Genomic DNA, 23,982 nt, shown 5'->3' on the forward strand with positions numbered 1-23,982 from the left:
ATGATGAAAAGTGGATAAAATGTCCGTGGATGTGCAGTCTGATACCGATTTTTTGTCCACATGCTGGTGTATCAATACAGTCTATACCAACCAAAGCTATGATAAATAGCAATATTAACTCATTCGCTCTCAGCCATTTTCACTGAAGCAACCCCCTTCGCTCCGGGCTGTTTTACTGGATTTTGACTGATTTTGCAAGGCCCACAGAATATTGTGTTCTAATGCTATAAAAACAAGGAACCTACTAAAAGAAAGATTAGAGTCTCTTCTTTCATCAGGAAGAAAGCGTATTTGTATCTGTTTCCATTTTGCAGAAATTAGCATTATAATATAGCTATGTTTCATCATTATTCACAAACTTCTTGAAAACACTCGGGGAAAGAGCTTGTTGCAACATGGCCCTGGTTGATCTCTTATACTCTGCTGCCACCTGCTGGCCATTTTTTGTAATAACTACCATAAACGCGACCTCTTCAGGTCAGAGGCTGCGTCAAAGCCTTTTATATGGTCTAGCATTAAAAAAAAACAAAAAACATATAAATCTATTTTTGGGACTATAGCAATATTTAAAATAGAACGTTTTTATATGTTTTTTGGGAGCAAATGAGTTCATCATCCATATGCAGGTGTGTGGGTAAAATATCTTAACAGAGATTCATCACAATATAATTTTTATTCCACGTTTGCGATATTGATCTTTTGTCCCACCCCTGCGTTCTAATCCCGACTCAATCATTATCGCTGACATTTTTTCTTGGCAAAGTCATTCCTCCACATTAAAGCAATTTCTCGGGGGAATCCATAGCAACGAATGGTTAAAAAGAAGTGTCTCTCCTCTGGACATTAAATCAGTCCGTATCCCCCGACGCCGGATCGTAAGATGGCTGCAGACATCAAATCTTTTTCCGTTGCACATCTCAAAAAGAGGAATTACGCCACCTGAGCCCTTGATATGGAGAAAGGCTCCTTGATGTACACATCTAAAGGGTGTTTCAACACCTTGCAGAGGAGAAAGCCTCAGATGACGAGGCTTGGACTCAATTCACATGTTTGTTTGTTTCTTTATGTCCTGCTTTTAAAGACACAAGGAAGATGAATCAAAATACTTTTAAGGTGCATCTTACTTTTTAAAATGGGATCTTTAATGGCCCGGCCAACAATGGTATTATAAAAAAAAAAAAGAGACATGTTTAACGAGGGGCTTTAAATAAATGTTGAAGTGTCAATAAACAAATGTCTGAGTACTGCTTGAGGGCAACATGAGGCAGCATGACTGAGATGACTGCATTTGTTATCTCAGCAGAGATAGAGAGATTAATACATTCTCAAAGAGGACAATTTATGTAAAATTGACTTTTTAATGTCTAGTATGTCCCGGATGGTGTCGTAGTGGTAAATTTTAGTTGATTTTGGTGCAGGCAGTGTGGGATTCCAATGTAGTGCTAATGGTGGCTAATATGTACACACACACACACACACACACACACACACACATACACACGGTGTGTCAAATTGAATATGATAAAATTCTAAAGAAAACTTGCAATATTTTCACACTTGTTGCCTTTGCACTCTCCCTGCTAATGTCATTCCAACGGCGTACACCTTCAAAGCCAGCTGATTTTCACTTCAAGAGGCCGACCTTTTCTCATCCTATTAATCAAAAAGACCGCAACCTGAGGGCATTTCCCCCCCCCTGCATAAATCCCAAATTAAGCACAAGATTTATGGTTAAAACATCATATTAAATTTTTTTTAAAAAACAGCACACACAAAAAAAAGACAGAAAGACAAAGAGGCCCAGTTGCACAGTGGTGGTGGTACCTGTGGGGGATTTAGTGCAGTCCTTTCTTCTGTGGGGAACTGATCCAGTGCCACTTATAGAGCCCTCGTAGCTAATGCAGTCATAACAAAGCAGAGCTGTTCAAGGATAGAAAAAAAAGAAAAATATATATATACACATATATATGGAGGGCTGATTAACTATTATGATATAATGTTTTTATGCATACTGTATTTGTTTGTCTAGAACAGCCCTGTTTTGATGTTATGGCTGCCTTAGCCAACTTGGCCTTACATGCACTTGGAGCGAGTTTGTTCATAGTCAGGTGTGGTCTCGATACATACATTTATTTATTTGCCTGCACAGCCAAATATGTACACGCATCCTCCTTGCTTAAAGGGAAAAACAGTACAAAGAAGGAACACCTGTGAATAAACACGGTGACAGGTGCTTGGAAAAGAGAAAGTGGGAAAGGATGTGAGTTTAAAGCTGGAAGAACAGTGTTAGTGAAGGAGGAGAGAAAATGGAAATTGGTTACAAATGACAAGAAATTATAACCTTTTCGGAATTGATTCAGTCTGATAGGAAGAACCACAGTCAATAATCATGTTTCTACCAAGTGGTACAAATTCAGTTTGCTTTGACGGCCACACTAATCGATTGGTTGATTAAATGATAAGATTTTGTCCACTGGAAATGGTCCTCAATAGAGGCTTGAGTATCGAATCAACTAGTTTGGACAACATGATAAGGTCAGCAACCTTAACGATATCCAAACATCACGATACGATATTGTCATGATATGTAGCTCACGATACGATAATTATGACGATATTGTGGGGAGGTTGGCGATATTAAAAAAAGGTCACAATATTGTAAAAAATAAAAAATTGGACTACCGGTATGTGCAATTTCTGTAGAAATTGCATGGGAATGCTGAAAGCTAATAGAAAGATAAATTATGTGACAATTATGTGCATTTCTTGATATGATAGACAGTTGGTTAGCATGTAATCACTTAGCATAATTGCCATGGATACATTTGCTATGAACAGTCAGAGGTGGGATTTGAACTCGCAACCGCCTGGTTACTGGACAACGCAATTTACCAAGTGCGCCACTGAGCGGTATCAAAAAGATAGTAATGATGATCAGTTGTATGTATGAAAGTGGGCGTGGAAAGGGACTTATAAAAAGTTCAACGTCAGTCCCGTTGAAAATGAATGGGGAAAAGTTGATATTTAACGTTAAATTGTGTCAATACTGTGAGTAATGTGGAATCAGGCGATAAATAGCCTGAAAGGCGTGTATTTTTGAAGCAAGTTGAAATGTCAACGGTGTAAATCGGATGTATTATGTGGGAGTTATTAAACAGCAAAAAAGTGTGGAGAATAAAATCAGAATAACATATTCCCACAATAAAAAGAGCTCATACTAAAAAAAATTTTTAAAAAAATCACAATATTGTGCTTTTGCATATAACAGCAGTGCATGTTAACAATCTACAATCTCTAATAACACTTTTGATATTGAGGCACTTGCAAACATTAAGTTCCTCCACATATTGACTCGATTCACAAGCAAATTACATTTCCCTTCATCTGACGATTAGAAGGGCCAAAACATCCCTTATGAAAATTAAACTGCACTAAAACCATAGCCACCAGATGGTGCTAGAATGGCACAAATTGAAATCAACTTAACTTTTTAACAGATATGCTGCTTTTAATATTGTGACATGACGACGACGATATTGTGGCAGTTTTAATATCGCGATATCACAACATGGCCGTTATCGTTACATCCCTACATAGCAACTCCTCTGGCAAGCATTAATCTACTCAAAATGGGATATAAACAGGAGTTCAGGCCATCCTAAGATTCTCTCCAACCCGACTAGTCTCTACTGTATCACAACGCTGGCTGAAAGTGAATAGAGTGTGTTACACAGGCTCTGCCAAGTCAGCAGTTTACCCAAGGCTAGTGAGGTAACAGTAACAAGCTAACTTTGATAGCCTGCGTGCTAAGTATAGAAAAAACTCATTCTACGAATTGCAAAAACTCTTTCCAAACACCCAAAATTCATAGCTGACAAAGTTTCTTTACAAAAAGAACATGTTAAAATCCTTGCCGTTCGACACAAGGAAGTGGAAATTTTCTGCCGACAAATCAGTGGACTGTGTTGTCTGGATCCACTCTAAATATCATAATACAAAGTGAGAATATAAAAAAAGTATGCTTGATTATGGCTTTTGATAATGGAAATACGAAACTTTTGAGTTTATCCTATTCCACTCAAATCAATGGGCTGCATTTGATCAAGATGATGTAATACTTCACGAAAATACCAAAAATTGGTATCCTATTTTAGAGATTTTGACAATGGATACGCAAAAAAAACAAAAAAATAAAATAATGCTTGTCTTGTATGCATTATTATAAAATGGATGCTTGCATGTAGCCCATTGTGTTCCATTAAATGGACATTCTTTGTTGACCAATCAACTGACTGTTTGTTGTCCACACAAGCTATTGTATATTTAACAATAGAAAGCAAAAAAAGATCTAGACTGTACTGCTTGGTGGTAACGAGAACTTGAAAGAAGTACTATTCAATCCTGAAGATTTTTATACATTAAAGCCAACTTTCTACATTCTGCCTTTTTTTTCTTTTATAGACATTTCCCAGTATCACATACAGTATATCATGGTGTTGTTGGAGGCACTTTGTCAGCCAGCTTAACCATAAATCTCATCTCACATATACTGTACCTGCAAAGGCTTTGGAAATTCTCTCCTTCTTCCACTCCCAAGGCTGGTCGTACTCTTCAGGCGGCCGCTCGTCGTCCTGAGGCAGGCGACTCTCTCGAGGGCAGCGCGAGCGTTCCGGGTCTGAGTCCCCACCGTTCTCGGTGGGCTCGTACGGGGTGTCATACAGGGGGAGCTGCTTGGTGCCGCCGTCCTTAGGCCCACGGCTGCCGGATCGGATTTCTAAAGACAGTGACAAGAAAAGAATGATTGTTTTTGTTCTTGTTCTGATATAAAACTTTATGATGTTTGGTCTGGTCTGTTTTCGTTTTGTTAGACTTCTCTACAGGGTCGCATTTAGACTGATGTGCAAAGCACTCACATCTGCCAACAACAGTAGCAGAAGCCAGGAACATCTGTTTGAGTTATAAAAAGAACATGTGCCACTGTCTATCAGCTTGTCTAATGTATATAGTGGTTTATTTATTCTGAGGGAGTCCTTATTCGTACAAATAGATTTTTGGAATGATACTAAACAATGAATGAAAGTGAAGTTTAAAACAAAAAAAAAACAAGATTAATTAAGAAAAAATGTACATGAAGAGTAAAAATACTGCGTAGATTCCAGGAAAGTAAAATGGACGCAGTGAAGAGCCCACACACTAATTTGTTGTTTACACGCTTTGGCAGGTGCTGCTGTTTTGGTTAGCAACCAATTTCAGATGAGTTAGACAGTTACCGCTTCTACATGAACCACTACACTACCAATGGAATGACATACGTTTGTGTCTATTTATTAAGGTCAAGGTAGCCCAAGAAGCGAAACAAGCGTGAGTAACAGCCTCCCAACAACCCCAGACATCTTCATTAGCAGTTACGGACACAACCCATCCAACTACCAAGCTGAGAAATAGCTTCTTTCCACGAGCTTTTAAACTGTTAAATTCAAACTGTGTTCTGTAGCCCCAACATCAGCACCCCCGTGCCTATTCATCCCTGCATGTTGAACACTTTATTCTCAAACATTCATTCTTTTTGTCAAGTGCAAAATGACCTTGTAAATATCATGTGCAATTCAAGCCTCTTGCATTTTCATCCTGCTGCATCCACACCTTTGCTGCATTGCGTCTTTGCACACATTCAAAACATGAATCTCCCTTATCTCTTTTTATCGTATTTATTTGATCTTTGTTTGTTGTTCTATTTTTATTTTCACAAGTCTTGGGACTGATACCTCGGCTACAGTAATAATTCGTGCCATAGCATGTGGTAATGTGTATTGGTATGACAACAAAATTACTTGCATCTTTGGAGGAGACCAAGAAGTCCAGTTGCTTTCCGTCAAACTTTTGCGCCACAACACAAGACAGTACCAAAATGAACTACAATCAGTTATGATCCATCCGTCTTCCACACGGTTTGTCCTCTACACAACAGTTAATCACGGATTACATATAGATAAACAAGCGCTCCCACAATCACATGAACATTGATGGACAATTTACACAATATTATATATCTTCTGGTCTTACACAGTAAATTCTGTAGCGTAAATTTGACTCTATTTAGAGTAAATTTGACACGATTTAGAGTGGGACCAAAAATACTCAGTTTTAGAGTAATATTTACACTCGGAAGAGAGTACAATAAAGAATTGGGGGGGGGGTTGGTAAGTCACTCAAGTGTTGAAGAACAAACTCATGACCTTCAAGCTTGGGAGACTGCCACTCTACCACCTGAGCTATGCTCCTCCTTACTGTTTGCTTAGATCCAAGAGAGCAAATTGGTTTAGCTCTCTTGGAGTTACGAAGATTCCAGCTGACATGAGCGATATACGAACAGCAGGAGCTGCGTGGCTCAGGCAGTCGCTGTCGGCTGTCACCCAAGCTGAAGGTCGTGAGTTCGTTCCTCAACCCTTGAGTGACTTTTTCCCCAATTTTTTATTTTACTCTCTTCCAAGTGTAAATATTACTCTAAAACTGAGTCCATTTGGTCCCACTCTAAATAGAGACAAATTTACTCTACAGAATTTACTGTGTATTTTAAAATGGTCTTGCCTTACTATGACGTCCATGTCGCGAATCTCCTCAACGCCACCTGACCTAAACCAGAACGCACTCCCACCCTTTCATCCTCCCCGTAAAGCGACACTCCTAATGAACCGCCGTGCCCTTGAGAGCTCCCCATTTTCTGCGACCGCCCTCCTATTCTTCATGAAGCCGTTAGTGTCCACCATGTGAAGGGAATGAAATATTATGCCGCCACTGCTGCATAATTGCCTCTTACCCGCGGGGTAGCTCCTGCGGACAAAAACGAGCGATGCGTTCGGGAGCCTAATGGGCCGCTGGTAGAGGTGAGGTGAAGCTGCCTGGATCCGTGTCCACGCCGTAAGGCACACTCACACTGTTTGATCTCGTGGGTAATTTACACAGAATCACCATAAGCTAAGGTGCATGCTCACCAACAGAGGAGCAAATAGCTTTGGAAGAGTAGTGAAGTTATTTTTTAATCCATGGGTGGGGAACCCTTTTCCCTATCAGGGGTCATTTTAGTTTTTAAAAAGACTCAGTTTGACCTTTTGGTACTATATCAAGATGGTCCATAAAGGATTATCTCAAGTTTCCTGCAGGTACTTCCAGCTTCCTCCCACATTCCAAAAATCTAAAACTCGAAATTGACCATAGGTGTGAATGTTGTCAATGTACATGTGATTGGTTGGTTGGTTGGTTGGTTGGTTGTTCATACGTACCCTGTAATTGGCTGGTAATCAGTAAAATGTGTGAGAGGGTCCTGCCCACCCATGACCCTAATGAGTGGAATTGAAAATGAAAATATGACAATTGCATCCAATTCCTTGCATGCTGCCTTCCATGATAGCTTGTGTTGAGGCCTGTTTTTGCATACTGGGTGGGGACACATCTGTCCAAGAAAATTACAGCGACTGCCATGACATCCAACGGCTTGCGTGTTGTAACACAGCCGGAGTCTTTGACCTCTGTGTTTAAGATTAGGGCCCATTCACCCCATACCTTGATCCACCCCACCAGCAGGAAGTCCCCCTTCCTGTCCAGATGCTGCACTTCCTCCTCTACTGATTCAAAACTTACTGGCCCTTTAAAAATAAAGATGGGAGCGCTGTGGCTAAATTCTGATTAGTCAGTCGGAAAGTTGTTGAGTGCTGCGAGAGTTTTAAAAGTGGAGAAAGTGTGCTTCATTAAAGCTGCAGTAGCAGTGACCACAAGCATCTGTTAAATGCCACTGTGCCAGTGTGTAAAAAGGGAGGGGGCGGGGGGGATACAGCAACGAGCACGGCATTCAACCTTTAAACCATTTACTCACGCGATAAAAGCCAGTCACCAGAATGTGAGCGTAAAGCTAAAGCCAGTCGGATGTGTCAAGGGTTTTCCATGACTGCCACAGTTAGCCTGCCCTCGCCTCTAAATATTACTAAATACTGCTCCATGTATGTTTGCTTCCGTACTGTATCAAATATAAATAATCCATCCATCCATTAAGCATTTAATGACGTAAAAGTAGCCTTAGTAAAATAATCACTGAATAAAAACTGAATACTCATTGTAAGCATTTTGTCAAATCTAATGAATTTGCCATTACCACAACTAAAAACAAACAAAAAGTATATCATTCCATGCATATCTTTACAGACTTTTGTATGTGCATGTCCATCTGTTAAGTGTTTCAGTACTGCAAAACGTGCTGCTCTCACAAGGAGCTAGACGACAAAAATCACAACTGGTGGGTCCAGGAGCTTACCCCAAAAAATCCTGATTCAATCAGAATTATTTCATTGCATCTATATTAAATTTATGTAACAGTTGTTTTCATCATGCTGATCACATTTTGATAGCGAAGTGGTATAGAAGACTGGATGAGACCAATATGATACAAATCTTTATATAGCCTACAGTCAAATAAAAATACAGTATATACAAAACAAAACAATGTGTGTGGTGTCCTGACTTAAGTGAGATACTGTATTTCTGTTTATACAGACTATGTGCAAAAATGCTAGGCTAAATGTAAAGCCCCTAGCTACTAACATTTCATTTGGATATTCTAACGCTCTGATGGGTATGAAAATACACCTCATTGAGTGGATGATAACGTCCCGCCAAGGCGGCTGAATTAACTGATAACACATTCAATTGCTGCCAGACGCACATTAATAACACCGCCCTAAGTAATTCTGCTATAACGCCGTGTGAATGCTAAAGAAAAATGATATAATTAAGATGTGAACACACAGTCCGGAGTAGCTGTGGGGCATGTAAGTAACATCCAGTCATCTACTTGGTGTGATGGCCTAGCAGCGCAGCCGAGGTGGGAGTTATATGATGGCACGTAAAGTGTCAGTCAGGCACATGGCCGACAAGGAAAGGTGTTTGCTCCCTGACCCGTGGTGGCCTCGCTGTTGACTGTCTTTCCGCTTGGTGAGTGGAGCCGCGAGGTGGCTGGCGCTCGCAGAATACTAACAACTTTGCTACAGCCGCCGCAGGATGGTGGTGCCATTGAACGCCATTTTGTCATTTTGGCTGTGAATGAATATATATTGAGTTGTTGTTCCTATTGGAAATATAATTTTTGGGATCTTTTACTGTATATTTTTCGACCCAGTGTTGCAAACCTTTTTCTCATGCCAAGCATGCGTCAAAATTTCACAACTTTTACTGTTTGCTACTGAAACGATAAGAGGCTGTCATTTTTGGTGTGAGCTCATGGTGCGAATGTAAGAAGAAAGTGTATACAGGGATGTGATTTGACCAAAGTGAAATTATCTGAAAATTTAGCCGGGGGTCTGGGGGCCGCCGGCACCCAGCTAGGTCCAGGAACTCATGGGTTTTCCGTGTTTTTAAGTACTTTCAATGCACTCACATAACAAGGAAATAGACAAAACAACAGCATAAATTTTCAATGTATATTAAACTATCCCATATAAAATGGCAGTTTTAGTCAACTCAAAATCAGTCACATTCAAAAACATTGGACTGCCTTTGCTTTTAAAAACTATCACTGAGAATATCATCATATCTAACTAATGTGATTACTAAGTTAACACATAAATAATGTTGAAGAGTTCAAATTTCATGAACAAATAATTGTATCATGACCAAATGAAAAGTAACTCATATTAGAGCATACCACAAATGTCTTTGTTATAGCAGAAGATGTTATCTGTCGGAGTCATGTGCATACACAATGAACTACTAAAAAAAAAAAAAAACTGATTTTTTTTTTTTGGGGGGGAGATAAAAAAAAGCGGAATTCCGTGAATTAGCGGAAAAATCACATCCCTGTGTATATGAGTGTCTTTTGATATTTGTCTTTATCCCGTTCAAAGCTGTTAGCATATGCTACTTGATAGCTTATGCTTGCCGATGACTTGCTAACTGCGAAGTTAGTCCTATGGGAAAAAACTTCTTGGCCATCTGAAGAAATCACAGGTTGATCAGATAAACTTCCAATTACGACGACAGCTAATAAGTACCTCAAAAGTCGCAACATCTACTGTCTACCACTAGGTAGCTAGCTGATGACTTTTTCTATTAAATATACCTTGAATGTCACACAAAAACCTTGAAACGCCAACTGTCAACAATGGCTGTTGCTTGCCTGAGTTGTCCGCTAGCTTGCTAACCACTGACTGTTTTCACACGTAGTATACTCATCAGCTTTATATACTCGTGTGGCAGTTAATGTTAAAAACTTTGGGCAATTATTTTCAACATTGAAGGTGTCCATGGGTACATTAGTTTTTACAAGATGTGTCTATTTGCTGTTCATCCAGATGGCCTGGAGGGGGAAGACTTGTGAAGAATTCCACCCACAAGACGACATCCACATAGAATCATTGTCTGGATTGTCGGGCGGAGAACAAGCCGGAGGAGACAACAGCGATGACGTAAGTGAGCCAGACAAAGTGACAGAGAAGAAGAAGAGGAAGAAGAAGAACGAAGGCCTTGGGGATGTGAAGACAAAGAAAGGCAGTCAATAGATAAAGCGAGCCAGACAAGTGAGTGTTACACACAGTAGGCTGCTCTAAACAACAGAAACGCACTGTGACAGTGAGTCAAAGGTAATGAGGTGAGGGACGCTTCTTTGTACGACAGCCCCTGAACACAGCACTCTGAGCCTTATTAGGGGAAAAGTTCTGTTTGGAAGGCTTAAGTATTATGTAAACTGTTATCAATAATACAAAGACAACACTTACATTCTTATTGTGCATTCAAATATAAGCATCTTTATTAACTGTGCAGACAATGTTCTAGGAATTTTCTAACATTATTATTATTATTCTTGTTTAAAAAAAAAAAAAAAAAAAAACATCCACAAGTGCAAATTGTGAAAGACAAAAACCCTGAACCTGAAAATAGAGTCACTTCGCAATAGCTAAAAGACTATATCATTCATTTTATGTTCACAAGTGGTTGTAAAAAAAAAAGTAAAAAAAATCAACAGCATAATAAACAGTTTGGCACTGGCAAGAAGTTAAAATTTTTCATGGGTGCAAGCCACATGCTCAGTTGTGATGCTCATCCCACAAATGCATGTTCCATACAAATGTGGCACCAATTAAAACGTAATAAACAGGTGAACGATTTTTATAATTTTTTTTACAAGACGCCTGATTATGGTATTGTTGAAGGTAAGAAAAACTGCATTTTGGGTACTGTTCTTCTGCCAAAATATCGAATTAATTTAGCAATTAGCATGAAGTAGACACACGATTTACTTTAACGAGCAACACAACATGATGTGGTGGGCTCTGGCCTCAAGTTTGACACCTGTGCTTTAGATATGAACTGAGCAAAAGTCTCATGATAGTTGCTGGAATTTCGCAAGACAGCCATTCGAACTCTGGAATTCTTAGAGGCATTATCATTCCCTAAAAACACTCCGAAATGAGGGCCTGTAAAGATGTAGGCTTGGGTCCTTGAACAGATGTTCTAAGGAGCAAATTGTGTGTTTGCTGTCATTAAACATGATTGGAGCGTGAGCGTCTGGCATGGTGTAATGACTAATTAAGCGGACAGGCATCAAACTGGAGATGAAAACACAACACTGAGGGAATTTGCCCATGTGCATGATTTAATCCAGATCACGCAATGCCTCATTCATGCATATTCCTCGAATCCACTTTGGGCATCGATCACGGCCTATTCGCGGGCGCAATCACAGCTCATTAAGAGCGAGGTGAAAGCTGGTTAATGCAAAAGATGAATGTGGAGATTGCTTTGGAATGCTGCAGGGATAATGGAGGAACCCAAACACACTGAGAAATACACATACGCACCCTCGCCCTGTGCAGGTTATGGGACAAATTATGCATGATCTCGAGCGTTAACAGTTTAATTCATACTTAGGATCAGGGGTGGCCAAGTTCGGTCCTCGGGAGTCACCATCCAGATCAGGCAATGCATGTTTTCCATGTTTCTCTCCACTAACACACCTGATTCATGATCAGAATCGTTATCAGGCTTCTGCAAAGCTTGCTGCGCTGAAAGAGGGAGACATGGAAAACAAGCAGGATAGTGGCTCTCGAGGGCCGAACTTGGCCACCCCTGCTTAAGGTGCTCACTTAAGCTACTTCTTGCGAGATTTGCCGACTTTACGAGTGATGAAATAAGTAGCTCTCCAGCGCCACCTGGTGGATTATGGATTTTAGGACTCAATTATTTTTTTTTTTTTCCACCTTTAATTGAAAAGATAAATTGGGTAATCATGGGAAATGCACTATAGCACATCAGGTGTACAGTGCATCAAAAATTATGATTTAAAATGGGCGTCTATGTGTCCAAAAATGACATTATTACAAGAATTTAGTGTGAATCTCCCATTTGCAATAACTTAATAACAATCCAGGTGAAATGTAAGCTCCCTCGTGTTTTTTTTTCCAATGCTTTTTTTTTGTGATGAAACACAGAAAAACATAAAAATGCCAGAAACAGGACAAATAACACAGTCGGGTTATTAACATCAAATAATGACACTTTATGGGGTGAGAGTCCCCACTACTAATTGCGCTTACAGATCCCTTGCTTGCACTTTAACGGACACATGGTTTTCTTTAACTGCTGAATTTATTGCTCCTTGTCAAATGATAAATCCATCGTGAAAACTATAGCAAAAATACTAACACAATATCTAGCATTAAGAACAAACAGCTTTGATTTAACTTGCACAAACTTACTAACAGACACAAAATAAAAATGAAAGACTCGTTGGCTGTGGCAATATTGAACCTTTCTAAGCTCTTCTTCTCAAGTGCTCCACACTGACATACACATCTCCTACTCCTGGCAACAAACACCAAAAGCAAAGAAAAAGCACAGAAAAATGAAAATGTAGCAAATACAGTGTCATTGCAGTCATACCAATCCTATTAGGATGCAAGTTTGACACACTGCAACAGGACTAAATGCACAATTTCTTGTGGAGCAGTGACGTGCAAGCTATTTTCTGCGTGTGGCTATTGTTCCTCCGGCGCAGATAAAAACCACGGATTAGACCCAAAGTGCAGCAGGAGTTCAGATGGCGCTGAAGGAAGACGACCGAGCACGGGAATGTGCGAGCGAGAGCTGAGGAATTAAAAGATGTGAGACTAGCAGGCAAGGAAAAGACAAGTCAGCCGTGTCTGTCAACGGCACGTTTGGTGATGTGGAAAGCTGCATGTGAGCTCACGAAGGAGGAGGTTGGGGGGCAAAGGATGAGGAGGTGGGGGGCAAAGGATGAGGAGGTGGGGGGGCAAAGGATGGGCTGGTGACATGCGGACGTAGACGTGATGAATTATCATGGTGTGGCCTCTTCCCAATGGCGGTCAATAGCCTAGTAGTGATGATAGGGGCACTTGCTACACCCTCAACTTGGACCCTCAGCCTTCACTTGAAAGTAATTTCAAGACTGCTATCTAGCTAGCTATCTGATTACCTACTTACCTAACTACCTACCTAGTACCAAGTCTATTTGTCTAATCATGCATCTCTGTTCATATGTACCCATCTGTCGTGTTCTCTATCCTACTATTCATCAAACCGCCAATCCATCCATCGACCTACCCTTCCATCTACCTATTATCCATTCATCCATCCATCCATCCATCCATCCATCCATCCATCCATCCATCCATCCATGCATCCATCCATCATTTGCTCTCTATGTATCCAAACAATGCTGACTATGAAATCGAGTTCTATTTTGCACTCCATTGAGTTTCTGTACTCCCCCTGGGCTGTCACTCACTATGGATGTTTGCAAAGACACACTTGGCACTAAAACTGGGTTACTAAGATGTGGCAAAAAATAGCCGCTGTGAACTGTGTGTGAACCCGCTATAACTTGTGGAGATGTTTACTTAAACCAATAAAATAAAAAAAACACTATTTCTCGACTTCAAAGCCTAATTAGTAGCACAAATGCATGCTGCAACATTGGTAAATTCTAAAATAATGTTTATTAATTTAAGAGAGTAGCTTCAACATTCATTATGTCAGAATAAAATTTTTAAAAAAGCCTCCTTGATTGATTCGCCCTAAGCACACTGCTCAACTTTCTCCTTGCCAAGTTGAACAATTATGCTAATGCTGTACACATACACCACATTTCCTCAAATATAACCCCCCCCCCCCCCCCTATTTTAAAAGACGCCCTGTCTTAGTCGCTTGACAAATGCATGTTAGTGTTACGTCAGTTCATAGATGCGATTGCTCGTGGATGGACATTAAAAACTTTACAGACTGCGTCCTCTGTTGCTAACAAGAACAGCAGCAAGCAGCAGCTCACACCCCAGGCATCCACTGTGCTACGCACGTCACTCCGTGCAAATCAAAAAAGCATCCCTACCATAGCATGTTAACAGTCTCTCCATTGAATTAAAGTGGGGATCTTATGTTGAAAACCAATTTTCTGAGTTTAAAGATGATCTCACTGTCTTTAACGACTCTTCGCATTCCAGTAGACTCTGAAATGTGTTGTGTCAACAGTGTTGTGTGCATTCGTGTTTCTCATTATTTTACGTTTCTCTCAAAGTTTGACATGTTTTAATCTCCACTTGAATCTGGCAAATTGTAATCTAACATTTTTTAATATTATTCCAAAAATGTGTTTAGGATTTTATTAATTTTTTTAGGATTCAGAGGTTGATAGCAGCAACAACAGTAAAACTTTTAAAGCGAGTATGGACGAACATTATGAATTACGTATTGGGTAGTGATTGACAGATATGCTTTCCTGTTGATGTGTCCTTGAGCAGTTGCCCAACCCCCGAACTGACATCTCCCTGCTTACATATGCATGTGTGTAATCAAGTGTTGAAAACAGAGGCGTATAATTAAATTTCAATCTGCAGGGCTAATTAAATTCAATTTAGCAAAAAATGAATAAATAAAATAAAGCACACTTTACCTCTTCTGCCACCGTTACTAAACTAAACTAGAGTTAACTGTCTTTTACTATCCTGTTTGGTTGTTTTAAAAGGCGTTTGATAGGTGGCAGAGGTGAAGTTCTGCTCCAAGTCGCCCCAGGGAGGCTTGTAAAAATCCGACACCCGCATCTGTTCACATTTTTCCAGGAAGGAAGTCCTTTACTTTGAAAGAGAAAGTCAAAAGTACGCTCCATATTCGGAGGCCACATTCACATAAAGAAAAAAAACTAGACGCTCATGTGCAGTGTGATTCACAAAAAGGTGTTAAATTTTACATACAACCTACCGGTACGTTTTCTGGGGAAATGTGCCTCAAAAGTCAAATAAAATATGGATATTTTCAAGTGCATTTTTTTCTTTGGTTTTCTTTTTTTTTTTTTTGCTGTTATGATGACACCACAGTAGTGAACCAGTCATGTAATAGCTATGGCATGTTGAACATTTTAACATTAAGACCCATTTTAACAAATTTTTTAGTGTAATTTTTAAGAGTCTGTTTGGCACGGTTATTTAATATTACATTGTCTCAGCAATGAAATGTAAAGGCTTTGTATAATAATAACTATGATTTATCCCGGGGTATCAAAATCTGAAATTCTAAATCCAGAGGCTTTTGAATCAATATTTGACAAGGCTGATGCTTGAGATGATTAATGTGCGGAGCATTTTCTCTCTCCCCGATTTACGTGTCTGAAATGTCATTATCTTTGCACGTGGCTTACTGTTAATCAAAGGGATTTAACATGAAATGAGGGGAGGAAAGGAGGGCATGTCAATTCCAGGAGTGAAAAAAGTATACCAAACAAGATGTGCAAAGAAAAAAAAAAGTGTCTCAATTGGAAATATAAGACGATTGATGGCTTGGCAGTAACGGTTTGGACAAGTAAACTATTAAAATGGATGGAGCACTAATGTTGATACAAGATGAGAAAAGTCTTAACCATAATGCGTTTTCAAACAACAGTTCAATGCTATCGGTAAAAGAAACCATGTCAGCTACGTTGTAATTCAAGCTAAAAAACTTAAGACTACTCGATCATTCATATTTAACACTGAAAGAGAATAAAACACGCTGCAATGTTTAACCTTCACAATGTTACCTCTATTACTGTAAATCAGCGTTGAGAGCATTGCCTATTACAGTAGTTTATGTACTGTGGGACAAAACTGGCTTTGGAGTTGACTGATGGCCAGGGACTCAAGATTTTTTTTTTTTCTGTTTTGTGGAAGCACATAGTGAAATGGTGGTTAGATCCTAAAAACATGTTTGGAATGGACAATGGACACCCAGCCGCAAATAGTGAAAAAATACATTTAAAAATAAACGGCTTTAAAATTATTTGATTGAAATACCAGTAAATACACCCAAAGTGCGTGCGTGCGTTCATGCATCAAAAAGTCACTTTAGGAACCAAGACTAAACTTAGCTCCTCCCAGACATACAAAACTTGTCTTTCAGCCGCGATAGCTTATCAGCTGCTTTCTTTATCTGGAGTCGTCTTTGCCACCATCTTGTGGCATCTTATGACCTTTCAGAAAAAAGCACAAACGCTGTGAATAGCTGGGTTAAGGTTCCATTGTTAAAAAAACAAAAACACAAATAGTTGCATCTGTGAATAGTGAATCTCTCATATGCTGCTTCAAATGCCCTGCGCTTGCCTGGTAACAAGCCCAATGTGGGCCGCACCTCTCGCCCACTGTCAACTGCGATAGACTCAAGCCCCGACCCTTATGACTATAGGCGGTAAAAAAATAAAATTTAAATTAAAATCAGTCTTCACTGTATGATGGTCTGAGGTTTTATGATGCCTCTCTGGGTGGCTGTAGTGCACCAGCTCTCCATCAATCTCAACAGCAGCACTGCCAAACATCAGTCAGCACGCCACAAAATTTAAAGTCCACACTGGATTCCATTGTTTCAGGAAAGCTATAATAAACACTACACAGGAAACTGGCATGGGAGTTGAATAGCGGCAAGGGTATACAGGCACAATAAGGTTCAACATCAAAAACAAATCCTTTCCCTAACGCAATGACTGAAAAAAAAAATCAACATTGACAAAGGATGCTACTACCAACTCATGAATTGCCATTCACAGGAGTGCAATTATCCTCCATGTGGTTTGTCTTTCTATAGGAAAGGCAATGTCAGTGCCCAAAAAACGGCAAAACGTGGAAGATGCGCCCCCCCCTTGTTCACTGAGCATGTTCCCGTCCAGGAATGTCTACTCCAACCGTCTACCCGCTTTACGTCACGCCGTTTGAAGGGAATGCCACACGCACCGCCTGCGCTCGACTGTAATTATTCCAACGCATAAATGTACAAAGAGAGTTTCAGCGTGCATGCTAAAAACTCCACCGTGTCATTATGGACGCGTGGAAAGCCTTGCGAGGCTGCATACTTGCAGTGTGCCAGTGATGACAGATAAAATGGTGGCATTCTCGTCTTCTAACTCCCTGGACAGAACATAGCATATATTTTTGGATGCTATACTGTAGGTGTAGGCAATCGTTGCGTCATTCTAACATTTTGCATCTTGTGTGTTGCTAAATAAAGCAAGCAAAATATTAGTGTGATGCACCTCGGTAGGACAACAGGTGTGTAGCCTTGGGCCTGTGGGTAAGAGCAATTTGATCCAGTCCACCAAGAAATGTTAAAATAAAGAGGGGAATAACTACCTTAATTACATGAAGGTAAACTTATTCCAGTAATTAAATAAAAAAACTGAAACTCCACAATAAAATATTTCATGTTTTTGTTGCTGATAATTTTGATGCTTAACCAAACAAAGCACAAAATGTTCCCATCTCAAGAAATTTGAATATGTTAAAAAAAAAAATTAAGAAGTGGTTAAGAAAATGGATGGATGGATAAAAAAAAACAGTAGAAATTAAATGAGAAAAAATGAGCATTTTGAATCAGAATGACTAAATTCCTGTGTCTTTTGAGGCAGGAGTTTCATGCACATCAGATTTCATGTTGTGAAGTAAAATTGTTGTAAAATTCTCATTACATTTGAACAAACATGCTTTTTAACTGGAGAATACAAATGTGTTTTTTTTTTTTTCTAAGAAGTTTTGTTCCATGCAACTGAAAAAAACAAACAAAATGTTAAAATCGCTAAACCAGCTCTATTCATTATCCCCTCGCCTACCAAATATGCTGCCCAGTGAAACTGGCGTCAGGGGCTGAATTTTTTGCTTGTTATGTTTGGATGTTTGCAACCATGTTTTATTAGCAGTATATATGCTTGTGAAACAACATCATTTCAAAATGATGAAACCTCCAAATGTTCAGTTTAGTATCACCAATTTGTCTAGCGTCGATGGCTGGAAGTTGGTAGCAATTGGACAAAATGTCTTGGCCATGTTTGCTTTTGGAAGATCCCTGGAAAAGGCTAAAATGAGCCTAAATTGGTCGCATCATTCCACAATGGTTGACTTTCTGGGTCTTTTTGGGCATGGCTTGCGTAGACATTTTTATGGGTTTATTCATGATAGACATGCAACCCATACCAAATGTAACTTTCATCAGGATGACTATTTAAGTATGGGGAAGTCATCTGTTCTCGCAAGGGCGCATACAAAAAATCTTACTAAGCAGTCACCATCATCTCCGCTACCTGCAGTTGTGCTTTTCATTTTTTTGTTGTTGAAAGAGTTAGTGGACAAACGGGCATTCAAGGGAACTATTGACTCTTTTGAGGGCCGAGTCGCCAGTCGTGAGTGTGGAGGCTTCACGCACTTCCTGCTTAGACACAGGAAGCCTCCGGGATCCTGTCAGGAAGAGGAGGGGCCAATTTCTTCTCCTGGCTTTCGATTCTCCAAGAATTGTCAGCCGCTTTCTTCCTCTCCACTGTGATTCATTGCTCATTTCTGAAGTCAAGACTAATGCGGCCGAGCCTCTTATCACCATGCTGGCTATGTACTCCCCATTTTACACTCAACTCCAACTAAATGGCGGCCGACCTTTTCAGGCTGCCAGTCGAGGCAAACAACTCTCGACTAGAAATATGGAGGGCTTGAGAGGCCATGAATAAAAACATGAACGGATGAGAAGATAATGCAGTGGCTGAGGATGATGGCGTGGCGGGAGGGGGGGGGGGGGGGGGGGGGGTTCAGGAGAGGATATTCTATCATTTGTTAGATTCCAATAGCTGTCTGCCCGCATAAGGTAGCCTCATTTTTTAGCATTCATTAGTTATTCAAGCAGAGCATAGAGCATCTCTCTCTCTCTCGGCATGTGTGGAATGCAATCCAATTGGGAAAGAGGCATTTGATCACTCTTAAGATGAAAGAATCGCTCAGTGGAACGGCAATACATCACAATCAAGATCTAAACTTTGACATCGATAGATGACTAGCCCTGATCATTGTCGGGAAGGCGGCAATTAAAATTATTGCTTGACTACTACTACTATAAATTTTGGAAGATCCAACAGAATGGAGTGTTTGACTTTAGCGGTAGAGTTTTGATTAAGAACAAAATTGACGTATATGTGGGAACATTTTTAAATAAAATCCAAATGCATCTTAAGCATCATACTAGAGTATTATAGCGGAAATTACCAAGTTGAAGAACAATTAGCGAGGCGTGACAGCGAAAGGTCGGGAGGGAACAGGCGAAGACTCAGGAGGTGACAACATGAGGGCGGCGATGCGTGGGCGGTGCGGTGCGGTGCCAGTTGACGCGCGCTCGGCCTCTCTACATAGTCGCCAAGCTCAGAGGGGAACCAGGTTATTTATCCACTTGTTTGGATAATCCACCATCTGCCACATTGTTTGAAAGACTCCAGGTTGGGCTCGAATGCAAAACATATGGGAAGAAGAAATACAAGTCAATTCCAACTTTCCCTCAGGGAAAATTCAGCAAGGACCAACAAGGTTAAATCAACGTATAATGTAGGATTGCCATAAGGCATTCTAATGGAAATATACTGAAAAGGCCTACTAAAGGTGATCAGATAAAATGTCTTTCGAATTGGGGAAACAGCTGCTTTCCAAGTAACTTTAAACAATTATTCGTAGGTTGAATATGACAACCGTCATTTGCGCATTTTACTTTTATTAAATGCTTTTTTTCAAGGTATATTTTTTAACTGTAATATACCCCCACATGTGGGAAAGGAGAGCCACAGTCGCCAATGCACTATTCAGCCGTGTAATGAATGCTAGGAGAACAGTAAAACACAAACGCAATGGGCAAAGTGACACAAAAGATGCTGTCGGCCTCAACTCCCACCCCAACAAGCCTCGCCTCAAAAAGGCACATGTGTGTTACTATTCGATTTAAAAAAAAAAAATCAGTCTTTAAAAAAAAAAAAGAAATGAAAGGGGACAGGAAGAAGTAAAACGTGTTATATTTGCCCTTAATTTAAAAAAAAAAAAAAACACAAAATGAATGACAGCGAGCGGTCAAGACGTTTTCAATGTAACAATTCTATAAAATAATTCAACAACATGTACTTGTGTTATATATATTTTTCCTATAATTGTGCTTTTATAAAAAAAAATAAATAAAATACTGATAGACTGAAATGATTTTGTTTTACAATCCAGATTGTTCCACAAACTGACACCTTGAGTTGAAATGCATCATTATTTTTGTTTTGTTCTATATTTAGTAGGCCTGTCAACAATAACGACCGTAATTAATCTGGAAATATTAACGCATTAAAAACAACATTTAAAATATGCTTAAAAAGTGAGTGTGTTATTCAAATTTCCACAATATGCCCAGTTTAAGAACGTTTTATGCCATAACAGTTTGCTAATCTTCAATTGCGGAGCAATGCAAAAGGCTGCAGCTGAGACAGCCTCAGCACTTTGCACACCACTGACTAGAATACTGAACGAGAGAGTAGATGGCTGTAAAAAAGCTATTTCATTACGGTGGGATGAGCCGTGATGAACAAACAGAAACAACAAAGGTGGAGTGCCTCACTGAGCCATCTGCGGAAGTACTTTTTGGTGAGGAGTGGCTGCGACCGGCTGGCGGCGGGACAGAAATGAGTGCCGGCTAAATGGAACTTCACTTCCAGCTTCCATTGTCAACAAACAAAGGCGCAGCGCGACGGGGAGTCGAGATGAAAGGTGGATTGTCGGAATACACGACTGCTTAAGAGCTGTCCTGAGGCTTACGTGTACATGTTCAAAGTTGCTGGAATGTATCGGGATCGTCTCAGCCAGCAATGGAGATGGAAAAAAAGGGTGCTAATAGGGAATTAGGTCTTGACTTCCGGAAAAATATTAATGTTGCAATGTATTGAGTCGTTATTTGCTATGATACTGAGATATCAATGTCAAAATATAACGTAATGCTTTGTAGGATATAATATTAATTTGATACAAAGGTAAACTATGTATCATGATATAATTTGCTGCAATGCTGTATCAATACACTGACAAAAGTTTAATAGACATCTACTGTACTGGTATATGATGTATTGTTTGGTACAACAATGTGAGAAGTCAAATCCAACTTTATCATATAAGCCCTGTTCTGTTGCTAACGCTACAGCTACTAAATCAGCTCATTGTCATACCAGAGTCACAATCTGCAGACATGTAGTAATTGTCCACGTTCACATTTCCCTTCTATCTATTAGTTTGACCTAATTGAGTGCTTTCAAAAGCCAAGTCGATTTCTCCATTAGTAACAAAAGGCAGGCAGCTAAATGTGCCGCCGAATGAAAGCTGTCAGTGTGTGCGCGTGTGTGTGTGTGTGTGTTTCTTCACCATAGCAGCACTGTTGATTGTCATAATGAGCTGAGACAGCTGGTCTCAGGTTTGCTGTCATTTCCCCCCCCGCAACACGCTGATGGACGCTCGATAGTATGCCAGCCACGCCGTAACGCTCGCCGAACGAGCAACCAGAATGCCAAGTGATGGAAATGTGCCTCGGATGCCAGATGATACGCAATTAAAACATGCAAAACTTTAACGACCTATAGAATCACTCGTTACGCCAATGGAGTTCTGTGCCCGCCAAGACCTACTGGGATAAGCACAAACACCTGTAGCGTCCCCTTGTCGCCCAAGGCTTAATTAAACAAACATTAGCGTTTTCAACGTGATAGCTCGCTTAATGGTGGCACACAGATGGGCTTTACTCCCCGATTTATCAATTTAAGACATGAGCAGTCATTGGAACGCTCGTTTTTTTCCCGTTGCTTAAACACAGCACCTAGTCACGCCTCAACCGCACCTGCTCCTGTCGTAATGACGCTTCCCTTGATTCTCCAAAATGCCATCTGATGTCGAATCAGTTATCACTGTTTAGCGATGTGTTAATGCGCAACATAGCATAGTAGTGAACTGCTGTAGCGTATGAACTGCTTTGAAAATGATTTTATTGTCCTTACGGGCACTTAGCTCTTCCCATAATCTGGGCTCGGATTTCACAAGTAGCCGTCCACAACAAACGGAATGCCCTTTGAGCATTTGCTGCTCTCCATCGTATGGTTCATGTACTAGTAAGCTCTAAGAATACCAAATTTGTAGTTGATTTAAAGCGCCTTCAGGTCTTATTGCTTATTAATATGATTTTCATGTCCATTTCCTTGTGGGAGCTGTTTACTAAGCACTAAATGAGGTAATAGACGATATTTTTGTTGTTGTTTATATGCAACATTTCAGCAAGGAGGCTTCACAGGCAGCCTCACTGGTGTATCTGATTCATCATTTTCCGTTGTCTGGATTGGACTCTTTAAATAATACATTGGCTCCTGATCAAAAGCGATTAATAAGCAGAGCAGCAGTTTGACTCGGGCACCTCTTAACCTTGCTTGGCCTTCACTTCTGTTGAATTAATGATCAGCCCAAATGTTTACATAGTGTCACCTGTCCATCGAAAGCCGCCTCAGTTGCAGTACCACCCCACACCCCCAACCCCCTCCGCATCCTTTCAAACGATCCAATCGGTAAACACAGCTTGTTTGTTTGCTCGCATGCTGTCACTGGGGTTCAATAAGGCCATTAGGAAGCCAGACTAACAGTTGGGTGATCTTGATGCTTGCAAGCGCACATGGCCTTGGTCAGCATGACATTATTTTACACTCATATGCTTTATGAGCAAGCTACGTTGGCTCTCAATTGCGTTGCTAATAGACAAAGTGGTAAACTCCTCAAGATGAATCAGAGAACGATTAGGATTGTTATCGACGGTGATTAAGTTAACAGCCGATCAGCTGGTAACAGATTGATTCCATATTAGTATAGTAATGGAGTCGTTTGCATTTATTGCAATTATTAGGTATTAGTAAGTCAAAAACGCAATCAAATGGGTAATAGGAGAGTAGCAAATGGTTATAACTGTTACATCTTGCAAAGTGCATACATTATGTCACAATTACAGATTATTATTTTTTTATAAATACAATTCATGTAAGCTATTTATTTTTAACTCTTTGACTGCCAAAAACGTTAAATAATGTTTAGTAAAATCCTATGGAGGAGTGCCAAAGACGTTAAAAGACGTTTGTTTCAAAACAGAGGTGAAACTAACCATTTTCTATTGTTGATTACTGAAAAACGGAATAAGGTAGAAACAAACTTTTTTTTCTGATAAAAGATGAGAGTCCAATCTTTCATTTGGTAGTATGTGTGTTTCCATAGTCCAAACACATAATTTTCTGTGGACCTTGAAAAATTAGTCAAAAATGCTTAAATCGGCTGGCACCCACGGCATCCCTTTTCTGAAAACATCTGGCAGTCAAAGAGTTAAGGGTCTGAGTTTCAGATCATTATTAACGTGTTTGTGGTATATTTAGGGTAGTAACAATTAATAGAGGCAGTTATTATGTGGAGTTCAGTGCCATAATAGTACACAACAGTAATATTAATTCATTCATTCAAGTTTTATATTCAAGTACAAGTGTTCTTTGTGTTAAAGCAAAGTTTTGCTCCTTAAATAGGGATTTTAGTCCGATGAAAAACAATGAATAAATATAAAACAATCAAATGAAAAGCACTAAATACAGCAGTAACAGATAAACATCTTCTTGTGTGACCT

General features: G+C 39.9%; 1 protein-coding gene across 6 annotated transcripts in view; it reads right to left on the bottom strand.

Moving 5' to 3' along the window:
* The window catches only part of shf (Src homology 2 domain containing F), an 86,085-nt gene that overhangs the window by 20,269 nt on the left and 41,834 nt on the right, over positions 1–23,982 (bottom strand). For 3 of the 6 annotated variants that reach the window (XM_077564283.1, XM_077564281.1, XM_077564280.1), the window contains exon 3: positions 4,556–4,774. In XM_077564283.1, the coding sequence (XP_077420409.1) occupies positions 4,556–4,774 (219 nt within the window). Of the gene's footprint in view, positions 1–1,475; positions 1,697–1,824; positions 1,921–4,555; positions 4,775–23,982 lie in introns of those variants that run through there. The other 3 variants (XM_077564282.1, XM_077564279.1, XM_077564284.1) reach the window with 2 other exon arrangements.

Source organism: Vanacampus margaritifer, chromosome 4 (genome assembly GCF_051991255.1).
Source record: "Vanacampus margaritifer isolate UIUO_Vmar chromosome 4, RoL_Vmar_1.0, whole genome shotgun sequence".
Lineage (NCBI taxonomy): Eukaryota > Metazoa > Chordata > Actinopteri > Syngnathiformes > Syngnathidae > Vanacampus > Vanacampus margaritifer.